Below are 22444 nucleotides of genomic sequence, written 5' to 3'. Positions count from 1 at the left end.
TCCAATTAAAAGTTGAACCCACTTTGGGGCCATTAGGAATCGGTTGTTAAGGAGTAGTATTTCCGGTCGAGTGACCAGAGTCACCAGCACAACTTGATCAGGGATCACTGATTATCAGAAATGGAGCATAAGAACAGTACAATCCATTCTCTAGATCCATGATGCATTGCTGTGGGCCTATGTATATCGATAGCTGACATATCGATTGCAATATGCCCTAAATTGCGAAGAAAAAGTAACAAATTATTCCAGGAATTATTCAAATTTAACGTGACTTCTTTCTGGTGCGAGTCACGTAATTTCAAAGCCAATATCGATAGGTTCTGAGCCGATTATATCATAGGGGTATCCTAGTATCATAGGGGATGACAGGTAGATGATAGATGACACCTGATGCAAGATGCATGAAACATTGTGCTGGTGGAAGCACAATTAACTCTGAAAAAAACCTTGTATCAGGCTTGATATGAGCCAGGAAAGGATAAAAAACTACAGTCCCTAAAAATCTCCTTGAAATACAAGAGGCCAAAAAACTGGCAACATATTTTGTGGCCGTACAGTACGTGAATAGCGAAAGCTTTTAGTTGATAAAGTTGATGAAGTTTTCCATTTCCTGGCCGCAAAGTGCATTAATATTTTGTACTTGCAACTAACTAACCAACTAACAACTGACAAATGCAATTAAAAATGTGCAGAGACATCTCATTGCCGGCAGGGACTGCCAATAACAGGCTAGAAATTAAGAGCATCAGACCAGGACCAGGCCCAGGACTAGGGCCAGAGCCAGGACACGGGCTAACGTTGTTTCATCAACTCATCAGCATCATCCTCCGGCTGCTCCGCTCCTTGGTCCTGTACTGTTCTGTTCCGTCCTGATGGTGGCTGGTGGCTGCTGTTTCTGTTGCCTCCTCATTGCACGACCCCGCAGGCGTTATATGTAATTGCATTTTTTAGTTTTAATGGAGCGTACGGAACGAGGAATAGGAACAACAACGAGTGGGATGATGCGAATGTCAGCGGGAATGGGATTGGAACCGGGCAACGGCAACGCTTCCCTTTGGCTGGAAGCTCTCTCTCTCTCTCTCGCTGCGAATGTAATTAATTTGTAACGTTTGATGACAAGCTTAATGGCCAGCACAGTCCTGCTGGGATTGAGGTGGAATGAGACGCACCGAGGCCCCGGGATGGGGTCGGAGTGTGGCCAGAGTGGGGTCCACCGCGTCCATGAGGGGTGCGTGCTCGCGGGGTGGTGCACAGCTCGTAATAGCTTTATAATTGATTCAGATATGATTTAGCAAAAATAAATATTTAAAAAAAAACCCGCCTAGCACTGCATTGGGGATGGGCGGGGACTTAATTGAAATTGTATGAAATGTATGGGGTGAATGGGAGATTAAAAGTCCCTGAATCATTATCGAGAGCATTGGTCTATCGATTTCAGGCGGATATTTCTCCTTCCAGCATCAGAATCGCCAATCGGCTTAAGCGCATGCCCGATGCATCAAATCTGAACGAAGATTGAACGGAAATCTACTTATTCGGGGTTTCGGGAACTCGGAAATGATTCATTTTCCACTGCCAGACTTCGTGTAGTTTTTAAACTCAAAATTTAACAAAACGAACGAATTAAAAGTAATCATTTCTCTATAAAGATCTTCGATATTCGTGGCCTAAGCTGAGACTTCATCTGGAACCGCATTCCTTCCATATTTGCGACTTCAGATCATTCCCAATTACGATTTTAGATCCCATTCGAATACACTGGGATACATCGTTAGGATCTCGTGTAATTACGAAAAGAATTTCCATTTGCTTCTCCTGGAGTCAAACTCTTGCCACAAAATTCCATCTCCTGCTGATTTCTTCGGCTTATCGCCGAATTCCAAGTCGCATTCCCCCGTGTTGCCCTAATAGACCGCGACAAAAAAACTCTACGAGGGGGGAGGGGCGAGACACGTGCAAAATGAGTTAACAATTTGCATGTAAATTTGCTCCGACAAGTCGCTTAATGTTAACCCATTAAAGCCGTGAAAAGCTGTCGTCGTTGCCCTCAAATCAAATTGTCGCCATCGTCGTCGTCGTCGTCGTCGCCTCGTCATTGCAGATTTTCCAGTTGGTTTCGCCCCGATATGGCGAGCAAGCAGACAGCGAAAGACACAAAAGTCACATTAGATGACTTCCCAACGATACCATAATGAGCGAAACCCTGGGTATTTCTACCGCCTAATGATGTTTAGAAAGAGACAGACAACCAGGGTGACGGATAAAGATAAAGGTTATAGGAAAGAAAAAAAGTAAAAATGAAGTATTATATTTAAATATTTATAATTATTGCTGGGCGCATCAATCAAATGGATGGCGTGAAAATGCTTAGACATTAATTGGAATCTCCCTGAGGCGGCAGGGCGGCAGGGTAAACAAACCAGAGTTGTCAACTCTTCGCATCATTCTGTCGCAGTCCCCCCACTCTCCACTCCCCACTTGGCTCTTCACACATCAGTGCTGCTATCATCAGGGCTCTTTTTCTCAATCTTTTTCGCCCTGTTCTTCTTCTACATGTCGGCAAAGTTTTTTGATATCATGAGTGTGGTTAGGTGAAGCAGAGTGGAGCGGGGAGCGGGGAGCGGGGAGGGGGGCACTGGGCGTTGGGCACTGGGTACTGGGGTCTAGGGTCTGAGAGTGAGTCTACAAAAGTGTCACAGCATAAAAGCACAATCCAGCGACGTCCCTCTACCATGCTCTGCCCTGCTCTGCGGTGCTCCTCTCACCCGTGTGTCCAACAGCACTTGAGTGTGAGAACATGTGGACACGGTGGAAAAGGAACACCCAAACACCCGACACACACACACACACACACACACACACACACACACACACACAGAGAGACAGACAGACAGCCACATGAGCGTTCTCGTTGCTGTGTCATTCACACCGAGACGAACTTTTTTCGTTCCATCTCTCTCTCTATTGCTATTCCCCTTTCACTCTACTTTTGATACCCAGTACCCACTAGAAGGTAGTTCGATCTGTGCCAGAGAGGGTTACAGTAGATAAAAGGAAAGAATTTAGAAAAGAATTAAGGCTCAAAGACAGTTCGTTTAGATTCCATATTTATCCATCTTCATTTGTGGGAATCTCTGCTTTTATTTACGATAATCCTTTAAAGGGTACCTACAGCGTCGACTATTCGTTTCGCCAAGGCTTCCATCTCCTTTTTTGGGAGTGAATGAGGGAGAGAGACGACAACTTTTTCGTGCCGAGTTTTTAGCAAACTCATTTATGTAGTTTTCGCTTCGTGTTTACTTAAAGTTCAACTCGAGTGTTGTTTTTACAAATTGTTATCCACTCCGTGTGTGTGTGTGTGTGTGAGGAGTGTGTGTGTGTATGCAGACAGTTTTGCAGTCACTGCAGTCCGGAGCTCGGGGTTTCGGTTGTGCGCTTTGGTGTTGACCTTAGTTTTTCTTTCAAATTGTTCCCTTTTCAGGTTACATATCCGGCTCTGTGGCGCTGTGGCTCTGTGATAGTTTTAGTTTAGATTAGTAAACATTTCTAATTAATGTTGAAAACGAAAAACGAAAAAGAAGAAAGGAGTTGCAATTGCAATTGGGTGCAGGAAATACATACATATATAGAGTATTCCAGAGTATATAGAGTTCTGTGATCATTAAAAACATATCTCCAATCGCATTAGGTTCTCCCCCTTAATGCCATCGTTTCATTGATGATTTCCCCCCCTAATGCCGATGCTGTGGTTGACGTAATCCTATCGAGAAACCCATCAAAATATTGTAGACCAGCTCGATAAAACAAAAGAGAGGGAAAAAACACAAATCGTTGGTGTCAACAGTTTGGCAGAGACCCCAAGTGGCCCCCCCAAGGAGCGGTGAGGGGGTTGGAGGGCCCTCATCAACTTTATTTATAGTTTATGCGTTGATTTCTTTCTTTATTGATTTTCATACATAGCATTGATGATTAATTTAATTAATCAAATAGACATTAGCGGCACGAACCATCCCGGATCGGACGGATCGAATCAGCGCTTGGGCAATCATTAAAAAGGTTCTAAGAAAAAAGAAAAATAGAGGAGGAGGAAGCTGGAGGAAAACCAAGCGAATCCGTTCGATGAACCGGGTACGAAAAAAAGTAGGAAAAAGCAAATTATAATGCTAATTATCGTTCGGCTTAATGTTCGACTTGTTGCATTCTCTCGACTGTTTTTTAGAGCGTGGAAAGTTTGCTTAGAAAGTGCCGAGCCGAACAGCAAAACAGAACACAGTCCAGCATTGGCCATTGACCCAAAAAGAAGCCAAGAAAAGAAGTTTGCAATGGAAAACTCATGCCACACGTACGAGGAGTGCAGCTTAGGAAAAACCAGATCTTCCAAGGAGTAAAAAGAGCAGCCAGGGAGAGGGACAGGGGCAGGGGCAGGGGCGGGGCCAGGGACAGGCAAATCTTGTTACTGACATTTACAGCTTGGACAAAAATGCCGGACGGAGGGCACCCAGAGAGGGGGAAAGAGAAAAAGTGCGGACAGACATGGAGATAATGTCTTTGCTTGTTCCATGTCCCATTGCAAATCTCAGTGGACCGCACTGGGAACCCAAAAAAACAACAGAAAACAAAAAAAGCAGAGCACAAAACCCAACCAGGAAGCCACGCAGGGAGCCACAGATGCTGGACGGACGAGAGGAGGAGGAGGGCTCCACCAGTCAGCCAGTAGGGGGGTCTCTTCTGGCCACTTGAGTGTGTGTTCGGATCGATGTTCTAGGACAGTTTACATTGCAAAACTTTTGAGAAATCGAAGCGGCACCGGGGCTTGGGAATAAGTACTATCTAGTGGACCCTAACGAAAAGAGAGGGATAATGAATGATTCGATGGCTCACATATCGAATCAACTCTGCAAGGAGTGCATCATCGTAGAAATCCCAGCGATTCGCTTCAATTTATTGCCTTCGATTGTAATTATTCAAATGGTTTTTCAAATGGTTTTTGTTCTATTTTTTCCACTTTTCTTTTGCCTATTTCTTCTTCGTATTTCTCTGGTTCTGGTGGCTCGCGGTTTTGCTTCCTTCCTTGGTTTTTTGTGCCACAAGTGCCACAGCTGTATCGAGTTTTTCCAGTTGACTGGGCCTTGGAGGAACGCCGCGCTATGCAAATTGTTTGCGGAACTCCAACTAAATGAGATGGATGGCAAATTACTTGCCTTGACTGCAGTTCGAGGAGCACTGCACAGTTGCAGCTGCACTGGCACTTTAATTGGGATGCAATAACTGTTCTTCGCTCGTTCGCATAAATAATTGGCCCATCGAGGGGGTAATGGACAGAAATACTCGAATCGAATGGAATGGAGTGAACTTGCTAAACAAACAAAGCCGAAAGCTGAAAGCTGAAAGCCGCCAGCTACCGCCGGATATGACACAAAGCCACAGCAACAGGCCAAAAGAAGAGAAAGGGGAAGGGAAAGGGGAAGGAGGAGAGGGAGAGGGAGAACTAACACCCAAAACGTGACATCATCATATAATGATTTCTAGGAATAGTCAACGCCGCGCCGCCAATCATAAGTCCGGGGCCTACAAATTGCAATTAAATGTGAATGAAAAGGTAAACGCAAACACAAAACACAAAAGGGAAAGGGAAAAGGGAAACAGAAACAGAAAGAGACTGCCCAAAGACTGTAGGAAGAGGTGGACAATGACCCAAGTGCTGCAAACTGAGACAAACTTTGATGACGGCGCTGACGCTGACGCTGATGATGGTATTTAAAATAATAGTAAAGCCAATGCTCGAGTAAACAACAATTAAACTTAAGCGCAAAATGCGTAACAGCCGAGAAAGAGCGGATAGAAAGAGAGAGAGAGAGAAAGAAAGGAGGAAGCACAACAATGGATGGCATTAGAGATGGTAGGCACGCGGCTCTGCACGACGCCAAAACACATAAGGAATTCATTTTTAACCCCCTATGAAATGGTCTAAAATAGACATAACCCCCTAAGGACAAATGTATATATTAATGCCCACAAAAACGATCAAATTTGAAGCATTGTAGCGCTGACCAGGTCTGAGATATGGTGGTAATTGTGAAGAATTTAGAAATAGTGTTTTTTCTACGTTTGATCTCAAGTTTTTCATCCCTTAAAATAGATGAAAACCAATCTGTTGACCCAGGTGTCCTTTATGCAATATAAGCGATATGGTAACCACATCTGACCGTAAACTAGATCTCAAAAAGGTCTTTGTGTTTGTCGAAAGTGCAATTTGGTTTCTATAGGGCAAAACATCGTTTTTTGTATGTTAAACAATCGTTGGATATATAAGTATCCATGATATATCTCAAGTAATCGCGCAGGTAATGGGTTAAGAGGACATTTGAACATTTTATAAGGAAAGCTTTGCATGAAGTGTGGGCAAAATATTAATTTCATTTATATAAAATACATTCCATTTAATACCTAAACAAAACATCAACGCAGAAGGCGTTAGTATCGATGATCTCAATGAATTGGCGTCGGAAGATTGAATATTATTTATAACCCCTTGTTGTACCCCTTTGTATCCCTCACTCTTTATACGATGTTTATGATTTCCATGGGGAGCCACACAAAACACGCACGAGACATGTCCATCTCTAGGTTTTCAGACCCAGGCTTTAAGTCGAGACACAAACCAAATGGCCACAAGCCGTATGGCAGGGGGTAGAGTGGTGGGGGGGAAGAAGAGTCTCTCATTACCATATTCGCACAACAAACTTGGGGGCCCAAAGCATGTTGCCAAGCTCAGTCTCAGTCTCTGTGAAGGCCAAGGTCAGGCTGGCAACATGTTGCAGACGAGCCTTGGCAATGGAAACGAGTTTCTCCGATCGACTTCCACGGCAATACAAAATGTTGCATGAGCGCGAGACGATCTGCAGGCGGGGTCAACAGATGCACCGCGTGATGTTGCTGGCAACACCACATACATATGCACGATAAGGAGAGAAGCAACACCAATACCAGCGCCGGCAACGACTGCCGGAAAACTTTGGCCAAGACCAAAAACCACTTAAAAAAGGTCAGCCAAGTGTCACGCACACATACACACACACACACACATACCGGAGAAGGAGAAGCAGTGGCAAATCCATTTCCCCCAAGCATTTTCAGTGAATGCCAAGACTTTGCAACATCAAAAGAACTTTGCACCATTCTGCCAGGCATCGCGCACTCCCTCTAATGCTATCCAACACCCCACCCCACTCCCCCTGATTGCTTCCCCCTCCCCAAACTAATAATCATGACTTGTTAATCTTTACGCTGTTCCGTTCCGTTCCGTTCCGTTCGGTTTCTTCTCACCCGCTTGCCTGCCTGCCTGCTTTTTCGCTTCTTTTTCCCAGACCTTTTCTACTTGTACTCGCATCATGGCTACTCTTTTCACTGGTTGGGCATATCAAAATTGTCTGGCAGGCTTGTGACATCCCCTCTGTTCGAGCCGTTCGCTTATGGGAAACTTTTACAGCACATAATCTTGTTCTACACCCAGAGAAAAAAGATAAATTAAATTAAATAAATTTCCTACAAATTCAATATAAAATTTAAGTTGTAAAATGTTTAATATTTTGAGCAAATTCTATTTATCTCTATTTTCTATTTAATTTAAATATGGGTTCCATTTCTCCTCTCAGTCTAGGGTACTCCCATGTTCCATATCCTCATGCAATCATCCTCAAATATTCTTTTTTTCTATTTTAAAGTATTTTTCGACATCTCCCAAGCTGTGGGGTGGGGTGTGAAATGGGCTGTTGGCGGTTTTTTTTTTCTTTGCTGATGTCTTTTCACGCATTATCATCATCATTGAGGGACTCCGACTCCGACGCCGAGAGATGATTACTGGAATGCCACCGACTATTATAGATGATGTAAGTGCAAAGAGGCATTGAACGTTACTATTTGTGTTTGCTTGTGTTTTTGTTTTTTGTCTTCTCATTTTGCTTTTCTTCTTTCATCTTTTCTGTGGCGAGCAGTTTTGTTAACTAATACCAACACTTCAGGAGCAACAAACTTGGCCCAGACTCCGGCCAGACGGCACAGCCCAGGGCTCAGAGCACAGAGCACAGCGGAACCTTTCACTTCGATCTTAAATGCTAAATTCCACTAAGCAGCTTAGCACCGTTCTGGTGGCAAAGTTCGGGGAAAACTTTGCGCTTATCCTTGAAGGAAAGCACTTTCTCATTGACTTCTCGTTGCCAAAAGGCAGTCGTGGGTGGGAGCAGGAGCCACCAGCCACCAGCAGCCAAACAGACAAAAACGAGACCATCATCTGCAGTCAGTGGCTTGGAAGCTACTTGACTGCATTTTCTGTTTAGCTGCGTTTAGCTTACCAAGTATTTTTGGCACTTAACCAAGGTTAAGTAAGTCTCTGACTTTCTCTTTCCCTTTTCCCACCCCCTTTCCCCTCCCCACCCCCAAGCAGAGCACACAAAAACAAGACCATAAAGAGAAGAAATGCAGAGTGAATAAAAAATAGAGCTTAAAAATTGTCATTCAAGGACTACTAAAAAATAGGTTAAACTGCGGAATATTCGTTTTTATTTTCATTGAGATATTATGGATTTCCCTTCCAGAGGAACCCCAAAAAAAAGCTTAAATTTGGGATGGAAACACATCGATATATTTTTTGGAAATAGATTTTGGTTCTCTGTTTTGTGCCATTCGAATGTTTCATTAAGTTGTGATATCTGTGGCCCCCTCTCCTTCTTTCTATATATGTCCTAAAAACAATCTTTGGTGGCTTTTAAACATATTCTCTAAAAAGATTAATACCCATTTTTAACCATTTTCACCTATTTCTGCAGCACTTTTGGGGCTCCTAAGGAAATGTCTCTGAAACAGGACTTCACTCATCGTTTAGCACTCAATTTTTGCTGATATTTGGAAAAAAAGGATCCCTTTAGATGTGAGGACATGTCTGCAAGGCAAATGGCCCCTTGATTCGATATTTCTGTTGAGTGGGGTTTGGTACTCATCGGAGGACGGATATAGTATATCTGTCAAGCTGCTGAAATACTTAAGATCCTTCTCTTTAAATTGGTTTTAAACTATCGTTTGCCACCATTTTCACTACTTCCCCAACTATTCGATATTTCTTCCGATTTTTATAAGCTTTTCAAGGTCTTCATTTGGCTTTGCATCCCAGCGGTCTCTTTAAGCACTTTTCTGGCTTCACTCGTTCGACGAGACATTGAAAGACAGAGCAGGAGACAGACAGAGAGAGGGAGAGACAGACAGATAGAGAGAGAGAGAGAGAGAGAGACAGAGATAGAGGGATATAAGCGAGCAAAGTGCGTGAACAAAAACAACAAAATGGAAATGAAAATTGAAATTGAAAACGTTACGCATGCGTATGCGAGTCTTTTCTTTCCCCCCCAAAGAAGGAGGGGCGGGCGGAGGGGTCTGCTGTGCTGTCGCTGGACTTTCAAACATATCGCATATCAAAGTGAAAGAGGGAGATGGACAGTGACGCAGCGACAGCGAGAGCGAGCGAGATGGCAGTACAAATTGGAAGCTGCAAATGGAAATTTTTTGCAATTGGAAACGTGAGGTTGAGGCGCACCACACACCGCACACCGCACCCCACCGCATCCACCCATCCCTCCACTCGAATCTCTACTGTTCAGTGAGCATCGCTGGCTGACGGGAGGCTGGAGATGAGGCTGAAATCGAATCCGCTCCGGCTGAAATTCCGGCTGAAAGCTAATAAAAGTACGCGTGTGGCCAGAAATATTCGTCACAAGGCGGTCGACAGCAGCGGCGGCAGTACCCACCAGTAGATACCGCAAACCGGACAAAAATTATGGCGACATGGACCTGGATGTCCTGAAGTATTCGTCCAGCATTGCCTGGGCCAGCATCCTCACATGGAGCCTCCTGGGGTTGAGCTTCAGGAGCTGCCAGGCAGTGCCAGGCGGAAGCAGCGGCGAGCGGTAAGGATTCCGTCAAAGGAGTCGTCCTTTCAGCATCTCAACTCTGGCCATTTTGCAGGGTCCACATCCGCCTCCACATGCCGGAGGTGGTGCGCCAGCACACGCACTTTCACAACGTCTACAAGTACCCCAAGAAGTATCCACAGCACACCGGTCCAGCGCCTGCTCCAGCCCCTGCCCCTGCCCCAACGCTGACCCACCCGAAGCTGGTGGGAAAGCCGCATGTCCAGCTCTTGGGATACACCACGGCGGCCGGTGGCACGGGCCCGATGTCGCCGAGTCTGATGCAGTTGATGGCCACAGCGGTGGCGCCCACCCCCGCCCCCGTCCACACCAGCCTGGCGCCCAACTATGGGCCCGCTCTGTTCGATAGCTTCAACGAGGAGCTGCAGAAGCAGGAGGCACCCCTGAGCGCCACAACGACAGCGCGGCCGATCGCCAAGAAGCAACAGTTGCTGCAACAAATCTTCACCCCGAACGTGATGTCCGCCCTGCAGCAGGAGGCGGAGGAGGCCGAGGAGCCGGACAGCTCCCTGGAGGAGGATCGCTTCGAGAAGAACTCCCTGCTGAACCTCAACTTCCTCGAGGCCCTCCAGCGGGAATACCTCAGCAAGTTCGGGGGACGACGCAAGCGCAAGAAATCGGCCACAAGGTTCGGCACACGACCAAAGGACTACTATCCTGTTGCTCCGCTGAAGCCCAGACCCTATTACTACCACGGCAATCAGGAGGAGGACGATCCAGCCGAGCACTTCGAGGACTACAGCGACGAGCCGCAGGACGACTACGAGGAGGTGATGATGATGTCGCACGAGGGCAGCGGCAGGGGCAGGTCCAGGGGCAGGCATTCGAATCCCACTTCCTACATCGAAAGCTCCAGCTACTATCCGCCCGAGACGGGCCTAGACGATGCCCAGGGCTACGACAGTGCTGTGGCATTCAGTGGCCAGGACAACAGCATCTCGGCCGTGCCCACAGTCGATGAATTCCTGGACGATGCGAACAATCATCCATCGTCTGGCTATGGCAACTTCTACGATCCCTACTCCTCCCATGAAATGGCCTCTCAGCCATCGCCCTGGCAGCCATCCCCCACGACGGCCAGCACCTCCGCTGGGATGGCCAACAGTTGGACAGCCAGACCCACCGCCCCATCTAGCTCCCAGCCCTCGAAGGGCATCCGATTGCGGCCCAGAAGTCCGGGCGGAAGGGCCAACAAAGTCCGCTACGTGAAGCTGGTGACGCGCAAGAAGCGCAGGAATCGCGAGAGAATCAGAACGAAAAGGTATCGTCCTTGACGATCCTTTTCAGCTCTTAGGAATATGGTTTTCGAGTTACTGTTAATTCAAGTATACGTTTAATAAAATGTTAATTATTTTTAGTACAAATTCAAGGACTATTCAAATATCGAAATATTCAAGGGCGCAAGACAGAAATTAGATCTGAAACTCATGCAAGTCTTACCCAAATATGTGAATTATTTAAAAGTAAATCGAAAAGGTTGAAGCCCTTACCTAAAACGAGAAAGAGAGATTTCAATTAGACAAAAATATAGATAGATTATACACAGATTGCAATGAAAGGAATGTTTCCGTTCGCTTAGGGGAAATTCGTACAGTAAAAAAAAACCATCGCTATTCGACGAATGTGCCGCAGGGTCTACGATTACTCCCATTAAACTGACTCCAAGTGTTAATTATAAATAAGTAATGTATGAATTCCCATCGATAGGGGACGGGGGTCCTTGGCAGGCTTCTCCTTTTCTGGCGCTTCTCGTGGCCAAAGCAAACTCTCATTAGATGAGCACACAAACCAGCATAGAAACCAAACTAAGGGTCGAAACTAGAAGCAGAGGATGAATGGGAGACGAAGCCCATAAACAGTAACCAGAAACCAGAAACCAGAAACCGATTCGTAGCCCCCCTCCCCGCCTCAGCCCAGCGCCACCCTTCGCTCGTTGTGGACCAAGCAAATAAAGTGCACAATTAAATGTGTAGATCGGGGCAAGGGGGGAGTGGGGGGGTTGGGTGGTGGGGTGGGTCTCGACTGCGAGCAAATAATAAGTACAAATGCTAATAAAATTCAATTAAAGGCCACAAAATTACAATAAAAGTGGCCCAAAAAGGGAACTAGCTCTGGCCAAATGTCCGCCCGGACAAAGTTCCGAGCGAAAGCCCCAGCAATGCTGGAGGGGGGACTGGGACTGGGCGCAGGGGTGCCACATGAAAAGTCAAAATTAACGACTCATTTGGGCAAATTGAAGCCATAAACTACAAAGGCATAGGGAAAGGGAAAGAGAGATGGAGAGGCAGGCATCTCTTCCTTGGCGACATTTGAACCAAAAGGAATACGTATATATTTTCCGAAATATATGCTAGAGAGTGACAGGACTTCTCCTGAGAGAGAGAGAGAGGGGTTTGAAGCTGAAGGAGGATGTGGGGAAGGATGAGTTAGGCGCAGGCTGAAACAAGCGACAGTCGTCCGTCTATCCTTACACCCAGTATTCCTAGAGCATATGGGTATATCAATCAGTTTGCTGTAGAAACTGAAGGAGTGCATTGTTGTTGGTTTCTTGGGACCGACTCAGACGAAGCCGAGCAGGCAGCGGGGCCGCAGTCGGACACGAAGCCCCAGTCTAAAGTCTAAAGGACCCAAAACCCTAGGAAATTCTCAGACTAGCGGGTATCCTTTAGTCCGAAAGACGACCCTTGCTTCCCTTCTTGTTTTATTTCATTTTGGGATATAAACATGAAGGACATCCGCGGAGAGAGGGGAGTGCAGGTCCTCGGGTCGTGTGAAAACATTCGTTGCATACTTTGGGGGCCAGCGAAATTAAAAGCGTGTAAAGATTTTCATTTTCTTGGGCAAAGCGGAACGCTTGAGGGGGGATGCGGAATGCGCAGGGGGTGGGGGTGGAGAGCAGAGGCGTGGGGCGTGTGGCGTGTGGCAAGCGAAACACATAAAGTGTTGATGTGTCAGCCATATGACATTTATTGTTTAGACGACGACAGCGATGTCTGACTCTGTTTCTGGTTTTGGTCCAGGGGTGGCTGTTGGTCTGGGGGAGGGGAAGAGGAAGCCGGAAAAAGAGAGGAAGAGGAAGAGCAGCCATGTTTATTATGCCCACCAGATGGCATTATTGCGGCATTGGACAAAGGCAGAGGCAGAGGCAACAAGTGCAGAGATGCCCAGAGAGCGTGGAGAGAGGGAGAGATGCCCAGAGTGGGTGGAGAGAGGGAGAGACCCCCAGAGATGCGTGGGAGCCAGGCCTTGGCCCATTTTAGATGATTTATGGCTAGGGGGAAAGGCGGAACAGGATGATGTCATAATAAATAAATGTATTTACGATTAAAGTCGTTCCAGCTTGAGCCTGCGCAATGATCAATGGCTTCGCTCTATGGCCATGAATAAATTGTTGCCAAAGGTCACGAAGGAGTCCTGGTGCAGGGCCTGGTCACAGGGCTACCACTGGCTATCCATCCAGGAGGGACCCATTGATCCGAGTTGGCAGCACCAATCGAAAATATGGCTGCCGCCCTTGGTTTCCCAGCTCTCAAGACCCGGCCAATAAACACTCTTAACGATGATTTTCCTGCAAACATTTATACATTTTGTGTGCTTTATGTTGGCCAGCGCCAACGTAATTGATTATCCCGATATAATGGCCAACAGCGAACAATACTCTACAATATCCGATGATCCCCGTCGCCGCTGACCCCAACATGACAAATTTATCTGCCCACAAGAGAGCACACAGAGAAAAAGGGAGAATAAGAGCCAATTTCCCTTACCCATTTCCGTTTTTGTTTTAATGAAAGTGACATTAAACGCTTCCAGAACCATTGAGAGGGGGCTCCACTCTTCCCCAGAAAAACATATTTTCCATCAAGTTTATAAGCCTAATAAACGCTTTATGCTCCGTTCCCCCTGATATGTGCCTCGTAATAATTTTATTGAACGAAAAATTAATTTTCCAATTCTCGGCTGAGAAACAAAAACATTCTCGTACATCGTTAGAGCCACCGGAAAATCATTTGTCATGGAGCCCAACCCCCAAGCCCAAAGAAAGGACGAAACGAAAAACTCTTTTGGCTTGGCTAATTTTTAGACAAATGAGACTAGAAATAGAAGCTCTCGGAGGAGGATGCTCTGCCACTGCCAAACAATTCATTAATTTAATTAATTTGTGGCAATTAAATATGGTTGCACAATGGCAGAGAGCATAGCAGACGAATTTCAGCCCAGTCATCATCTACGATTCAATGGGACAGTCATTTGTTATGTATACACCATCGCCAAGCCACCCAACCACCCACACACCCTCCCACCCTATGCACACAACTCCTCCTCCACCTTCACTCGCATGTTCATCAATTCCCAGGAGAATCGAGGGGGGGGGCGACCGAACTCTGACCCATTTCTCCACTTTGTTCGGGTGTGGTTCAAGGGTGAGAAGAGCCGCCACAGGAGTGGGCTTAAATGGGTTAAGTGCTGGTGGCGTTAAACGCATTCAGTCGCAAGGACGCCTGTGGCAGTCAACACCCACTAAAGCGAGCCGGGAATATGCTCTACAATACAATTACTTGTCATGCCACGCCCATTAGTCGCCCATATCCAAACAGACAGAGAGCAGGGCGAACATTAGAGTAAAAGGAATACATCAGGAATAAATATCCTTTAAAAATACGTGAAAAATATTGTAAATTCCCAACAGATCATAGCAGACTTTACTATGGAGAGTTATCCATCTATCCGATATATTCATTCGAGTGCATTCGTATGACATCATTCCCATCTTCTGGGTGTGTGAGGGGATGCCGTGCCTTCTTCCCCATGGCTCATCATCATCAAACGGACTTCATTTGCATTACAGCCCCTCTCTCCCCTCCTCCCGCGACCCCAGAAACAATCATGTAATCATCGGACAAACCGCTGGACAATCAAGCAATTTAATTAAAATGAAAAGTCCAACAACAACAACAACGTTGTCGTCGTCGTCGTTGGACAGAAGAGCCCGCAAATAAAATACTCGCGGGCATTACGACAAATGTGTTACAAAATGCTAATTAAATGCCATGGAAAATTGGGCCAAGCCTCCGAAATGGAAACAAACCTAATCACACCCAAAGGGGCTCAAGGGGCTGAGGGCTGAGGGCTGGGGTTGAGTCCGTTGAGGATTGTTTCATGCTCTCTCAAGTGCATTTTCCACACAGAAAAAAACAAGAACATAACGCAATCCTTGAGTATATTTTGTGATAATTAAGTGAAAATTACACACACACACACACAATGGTTGTTATGTATAGATATTAGATATGTATATTGTATATGGTATATGGTATATATTATTCAGTCACTCTCCATTAGCTAACAAAAATTCCTCGGACAACGAAGGACGAATTTAGCAGGCAGAACATTGCATTGCATTCAATTAATTATCGAAAATATAATTTAAATGTTGTTTTGCAAATTAGTACCACTCTCGACACAAATACAAGTCAAAGCGAAGGCCTCCATTTTGTAATAATCAATTTGGATCCTTTAATGAAATTTAATCAAAATCCCTTCTTAGATCCTACAGCCTACATCCCGAAACAAACCGGAGATATATAAGTTTATCCATTCTGGTCTTGTAATAAACAGAATTATATCTACGTAGGATATTATTTAGGAATAGTCTATTGACATTGTTAATCGCGATAGTCTGGTATGTGTGAAAATAAAATGGTTTTTTTTTCTGCTGCTGCTGCTGCTTGCGGCTGGCTGCTACGCGTCTCTCTCTACTACTTCTATTGCTGTTCCTTTTTTTTCTGCTGCGCTCTCCGCTCTCCTTCTGCCGTTGCTGCTTCTGTTGTTGCTCTGCTGTTAGTCTGCTGTTATTGCTATTTGTCTGCTGTTATTGCTATTTGTCTGCTGTTAGTCTGCAGTTGATCTGCTGTTAGTCTGCTGTTACTCTACTGTTGATCTGCTGTGGACCTGCTGTTACTCCGCTCTCCATCTGCCGTTGCTGCTTCTGTTGTTGCTCCGCTGTTAGTCTGCAGTTACTCTACTGTTGATCTGCTGTTACTCTGCTGTTGATATGCTGTGGACCTTCTGATACTTCCGTTGCTCTGCTGTGGATCTGCTCTTGATCTGCTGTTACTGCTGTTGATCTGCTCTTGATCTGCTGTTAGTCTGCAATTGCTCTGCTGCTAACCACTGCTCCTTCAACGCCAGCTTTCCCACTCCTTCTTACATATATAGATCTAATGCTCATTATTCTGTCTGTCTGCTTTCCAGCAAAGGCTTAAGTACGAAATTTTCCACTTCAAATAGGCTTTTGTCAATGGAATTTTCTGCCTTTGCTTAATGTTCTAATGATACCAAAAATTAATGATAGATGGTATTTTCCCTTGAATTATTATACATATGTATATCTATGACTTTTGACTGTCCCAACACTGGATTTCTTAATTCTAGTCCTATTTTCTTCTTTCTTTTCGACTTAAATGGAAATTCTTCGAATTTAACCTACTTTTGGCTTCTGCTTTTCCTTGCGGCCTATCTGCTAGATGAGATACATATTTAGAGGCATTTTCTTGATAACAATTAAAAACGAATGAGTGCCGCAGTATCACCATCATCAGGAACCGCACAGCAAACGCAGATTTGCAACTGCAACAAGACAACAACAACAACAACAGATGCAACGGATGCAAGGCCTGCTAGGCCGGAAAAATAAATAAATATAAGCAAAATGTACAATATGCGCGTGCTGTGTGTGTGCCACATTCTTTGGTTATGACGATGATGACGATGCAGTGCACAACAACAGTTTTCAGAATATGATTATCATCAGGGGAGGAGGAGGAGGAGGAGGTGGAGAACCCACCCCATATTACATATTACAGAGAGGGGGAGTCCATCATATCTGGGGGACTCTGGGTGTCGCTTTCGGTCAGCGGGACAGCTGTGATTACAACTTTTCTGTTTGTGCGGTTGGGTCTGTTTCGAATGGGTTGGTTTTTGTCGGGATTTTGGACAGTTATGATGAAGAATATTGTGTGCGTGTGCCTGTGTGTGTGTGTGTCCGATGTGGCACATGCCAAAGGGCAAGGCACTTTAAATGTGGCACACACACACACGCACACAGGGGCAACAGAGTTGCAATCTCGAAAATTGAAATGCAGTCAGGCAAAAGCCTGACAAAATGAATGGCTAATATCACAGCAGTTCCAGCAGCAGCAGAAACCGATCCATTCCGATTTTCCCTGCTGAAGAAAACAGAGAACACCCGCTAAACGTTGAAAATGATCCTTGAGCTCCTCCTCCTTTCCAGATCCAGATAAATTCCATTAACTTAAGCAACCAATAGACAATAGCCAAAGGTCTGCCTTTGTGTCCAGCATTCGATACAGTTTTCGCAGGAAATTGTCACTCCATTTGCAACATATCATAAACGTTGACAGGGCTTGACCCCTGGCATTATTCCCGACCAGCAAACCCACTCAACCCACCCATTCGAAGAACCTTGAAGTATTGTTTACGCAAAATACGAGGCAAGAGAGAGACGGCGGCGTTAGAGTTTTCATACAAGAAAAATAGTGTAAAATCAACTGAAAACAAATACGAGTCGAAGGAAAATAAAACTGAGAATACATTTTACTTCCTACTCGCATATTGCCACACACTCTGACCTTCCTCCTTCCTCCCTCCTCCCTCCTGAAAGGTGGAATACACGCCCCAACAATGCAGAGGAGGACCATCCGAAGAGGACTGCTGCCTGCGTTCAAGTGCCCTCTGTCCATATATCATTCAGAATATGGGGGAAAAAATGTATTTTTATTATTATATGTATTTTTCTCTGCCCAACACGGGCTCGGGCTCGGGCTCGGGCTCGGACTCGGGCAGCACACCACTTGTCCTTGGCTCTCTCGGACATGGACACACCACAAGCGAAAAGCGAGAAAAGGGAAAGGAAAACTTTTGTCATTGAGAGCTGAGCGGTGAGCGGGGAAAAAGCGAAAATTGAAAAATATGCACGGGCGGAAAAAGTTTTCCATCATCACACACTCACTAGTCACACTAGTATGCGTATGCGTATGCGTGTGCGTGTGTGTGTGTGTCTGGGTGGGTGGGGATTTTGTTGGTGGTTAAATTCAGAGAACACCACAAAAACAATTTGACAAGAACTGTGTCAAGTGCAGAGCAACAGAGCTGCGAACAACTAAAACTGAAAAATATTTAAACAACGCTTCTGGGGCAGACAAATATTTGAAAATACTAATTAAAATGGAGAACGAGCTGAAGATTGTTAATAATTGCAACGAGAAAGGAAATATATTTTCCCAGCAGCCAAAAATTGCATCTTCCAAACGAAACCGATGGGTAGTTTATGCCTTCAAAGAGTACAGGGCTCTCCGTTGATTTATCTACTGATTCGATTCTATTCTATTCAATTATCCCGTACACAGTATTGAGGATAATCTTTACAGCCAGAATAAAGAAAACCAATTGATGAGCTCCCCTGTGGTTGGGCTCATTGAACACCTGGACCACCAAGGCACCAGCTTTTGAGGAGATAATTTAAGGATGGACACACAGATCACATATATATTTCAACTCAGTACAGGGTATCTTAGTGTTACGACTGGAGATCGGCCTCCAGAGCGCTCAAGTAGGATGCTTCGGCCGAGACCGAGAATGCAAAAACAAAATGCGTGGCGAGGCTCATCGCTGCTCGGCTCGATTCTCGCTGATAAGATACCGATTATTTCCATATTCCGAATACATATTTCTCAACAACATTGATTCTTTATATTCGAAAAACGTTATTAACTTTACTACCAAAATTATTCGAAAACCGCGTGGTTTTTCAAGTGAATTTTGTATTTATTTCAATTTAATTTGCATTGCACAAAGTTTCATAAAGTTTGCTCCAATTTATTCAGCATTTAATTTGCCATGATTCCCATGCTCCCCCCCTCCCCCTCATTTCCCGTGGCGCATTTTGGCGGGCGGGAATGTGGGAGGTGGGGGGAAGATTTTCCTATGCCCTTCAAAGTATGCAACAGAAAATGAAGTTCACTTTTTCGTCCAGCGAGAGGACAAAACGCGCGTCAAGGATGGATGAGGTCGGGGGGGGGGACGTAGGTTTATCAACACTTCCGCGCGGCGGTGCGCATACAAAAGCTGGAAAATTTACGCTGAATAACTGCCATGCCATTCCATGCCATGCCATGCCATAGACATAGATACATGCACACACACACGCTCCCAGGGATGCGTATCCTGCTACTTTGCAGGACATTGTTTGCGCTTTGATAACACAGACACAGACACACACATATATATGCGTTGTCATTACTACTATTGCACATGCCATGGCTTTGTGTTTGACTACAGCGGCAGAGACACAGAGACACACTCCTGGGGAGATGCAGAAGAGGAGATGGAGAGGTGGAGAGATGGAGAGTTGGAGATATGGAAAGGACGCTCTGCTGACGATGCAGACAGCCCTATATATGGATATGGGTTGAGTGCGGCCTAGCGGCAGGAACGGCAGGAACGGCATGGACGGCAGCAGCAGTCAAAACTATTTTTCGCTTGGCATTTCAAGCATTTAATGGTTTTATTTCGACAAAAATTCGCCCCTTAAGCGCGCTAGAATAGTCCTTGCATGCCAGAGAGAGAGAGAGGCACACAGACAGATAGAGACAAAGTCCAACTCGTCCTAGGCCATGACGATGATAGCTTCCGTTTCGTTTCGTTTTGTTCTGTTGGGTTCCGCTCTGCTCCGTTCCGATCCTCTGCCTCCACTTCATTATCCGCTCCTCTCCATTCCATTCCATTTCGTTTCGTTTCGCTTCGTTTTGCTGCCATTTGCCTCGACCATCTGTTGGGTGTAAATTCATTGTCATGTCGTTTTCATTACGCATACGCAGTGTTTGGCAAAGTATTTCAGTCGCTCAATGAAATTTATTGAAATATTTGCACAAATTCAGGCCGAGCATCGTTCGAAGCGGAGCCCCTGCTTCTGGCAAGCGACACTAATGAGTCCGTTCGCTTATGGGGAATTTGTAATGCGAGTCATAGTCGACGAGTGTGCCTCAATGTGTTGTACAGGTAATTGGTGTAAGACTGCTAGTGGATAAAACGGTTACAGCCCATTAGGAGACGCTTGGCTTAGAACAAAAAAAGGTAGTATAAATCCCTAGAAACGTTCACTACGTCTCCCAGCAGTACAAACCCCATTAAAACCAATTCCCAGCTCCGCCAAAGCTCCTTTGAAAAGGACTTTCATAAAGCATACATCATGCAAATAGAAGAAACCCCCCCCATCCCCATCCCATCCCATCGTGTACATCCAGGGAGCTCTTGTACCAAGCAAATAGAACGTGAAATGAAATTAAAAGAGCAAATTACGCTTTTCAAAACTTGTGCAAATAAATACAAATAGCAAAAAACGGGGGAAACCTGAGGACAGAACGGGACGGGAGGGGAGGGGAGGGGAGGGGAGGAGAGGGGACAACAAACAGGCAAAAGGAGATCCAACCTAGAGAAAAACGGACAGGAGATAAGCTGCTCGGGGAACGAGGAACCTGCCTAAGCTCACCTACTCCCGGAGCTCTCATCCGGTTGACTACCACTGGCCTCCTCTGCTTGTCATTAATATTTCACAGCAGCAACAGAGGCAAGGGCAGAGGCAGCGGGCAGAGGCAGAGGCAGCCTCTGCAACAACGAGAGAACAGTTTACATTCTAAGCCCATAGAAAAGAACGAGGATTTACCGCCGTCCTCTTGCTCGCCCGCCACCCACAATTAAAATCAGATTAAAGTTGCGCTAATTTATGCGACCGCACGGCGACAAAACAAAGCCGAGATGGCTATGGCTATGAGGATGGAACAGGATGAAGCATGAGGCATGACATCATCCGGGAGCAGCTTAAAAATGGAAATTTTCCCCTGTATCCCTGGATACCAAAGTTTCGCCCGAGTTCTTGGGACTGATGTCTTCTGGACTCGCTGCTCTTTGGGAATATTTCGCGAAAATTGTTTACAATTGTTCAACGGGACTTTCCGCACTCAAGTCGGTGCTTAGTTTTGCCCAAAAGTTTGTCAAAAGTCAAATGGCGCTCCTCGCACTCCGATTGCTTTCCCCGGGCAATGGTCATACGAATGGTGTGGACGAAACCACAAATCGAACAGGGACAATAGGCCATTTGGACCATCTCCATTTGATCAAAACATGTCGCATGCCAATATCCATCCACACATCCATCAAATCGAACAATAAGCCAAAGGCACGCGGAGAGCTCTCCATTGAGGGGAGGTGCATCACACCTCCCACACTCGGAATGGTTTCCAATTTTCATAATTTTCATTAATGGAAAAGTTAGAGTTAATGAAAAAGAGCCCATAAGGCTCCACTGGAAATCCTTAGAAAATGAGCTTAGAAACTTCTCGCATCGGGGTCACCAAAACACATAAATCTACGCTAAAATCGCTATTAAAATATTTCCGTGCCTCCAGAACTCAAAATAGTTAATAATGTTGGTAAGTTGTTTTTAAAATTGCTTTGGGGAGACTACAATACCGCAAGCCTAAGCTTTGTCGGGGTCACCAATCCGTTCAAAAATTTCTCCTCAATTTCTTCATAATTCCACACATTTAAAGCCACAAAAACGTTGCTGTGGCTGGGAAGAAGTCTCCCCTCAACCTAACCATTCCGTTGCTTGGTTGTTCATGTTTCTGGTGTTTTTGTCTGGGTTTCTGGACTGGCAAAAACACATTGCAAACAATTCAATTTAATTAAGAGTTTCGCCCCACACGACCATAGCCCTCCAGAACGTACTCCACACCCACTCTGAACATTTTTCGGGGACTATACTCAATCCATACATAGCCGAGAAGGCGAAGGGAGGCGAAAAGAAAAATTGTCATTCGGCTTTTGTTGCATCCATCAAAAACAAAACACAGTCAGAAAGTTTGTTTACCAAGTCGGCGATGAGCCGAGTCCTGGTGTGGGTTTGGGTTTGTGTTTGGGTTCGGGTTAGGTTTGGGTTGGAATCTTTTTCTATTTTGCGATTTTGTGTATTTAATTGAGCACATTGTTGTCTGGTTGCTGCAGATTGAATGGGGACTGGACTGGACCGGACCGGATGCCCAAAAAGTTGTTTTTTTTTGGATGCGTACCAATATGTGATTCATTTGGCTTGGACTGCAATTTTGGAATTAATGTGACATTTCTGCTGATACTTGGCTTGGGCTCCGACAGCTCCGAATTCATGGCAATCAGCTATGCAAAGCCACAAAAGTAGCCACACACTAATCCAGGGAAAGGAAATTGAATGCAATTTATTGAATTCGCATTCTGTTGAAAGTTCGAAAGAAGCTACGGCTCCTTGCAGAATGTAAATAAATGTCGAGACAGACAAACCGTCGGAAGGGAGGAGTTGCGTGCAATAAATTCGGTTGGCAACAAATCCGAGGCAATTATTTACTGTAAAT

The 22444-nt window shown here is 45.4% G+C and overlaps 2 protein-coding genes across 4 annotated transcripts in view; one reads left to right on the top strand and one right to left on the bottom strand.

The window, feature by feature from the left end:
* Window positions 1-22444, bottom strand: part of LOC108154994 (maternal protein pumilio) — a 207651-nt gene that overhangs the window by 112723 nt on the left and 72484 nt on the right. The gene's annotated exons all lie outside the window — the stretch shown is intronic.
* On the top strand, window positions 9747-11442 carry LOC108154996. The gene is made up of 2 exons (XM_017285545.2): window positions 9747-9956; window positions 10015-11442. Exons 1-2 carry the CDS (start codon window positions 9835-9837, stop codon window positions 11252-11254), a joined length of 1362 nt encoding a protein of 453 aa, XP_017141034.1. The 5' UTR covers window positions 9747-9834; the 3' UTR covers window positions 11255-11442.

This window comes from Drosophila miranda, chromosome 2 (assembly GCF_003369915.1).
Source record: "Drosophila miranda strain MSH22 chromosome 2, D.miranda_PacBio2.1, whole genome shotgun sequence".
Taxonomy (NCBI): Eukaryota; Metazoa; Arthropoda; class Insecta; order Diptera; family Drosophilidae; genus Drosophila; species Drosophila miranda.
Note: the sequence above shows the minus strand (reverse complement) of the source record. Positions and strands in the feature narration are given on the sequence as shown.

Bases quoted from the DNA above. Each gene is read 5' to 3' on its own strand.
- LOC108154996 (XM_017285545.2), top strand. From the start codon at position 9,835: ATGGACCTGGATGTCCTGAAGTATTCGTCCAGCATTGCCTGGGCCAGC. The intron at 9,957-10,014 runs GTAAGGATTCCG...GCCATTTTGCAG, and splicing joins GGCGGAAGCAGCGGCGAGCG to GGTCCACATCCGCCTCCACA.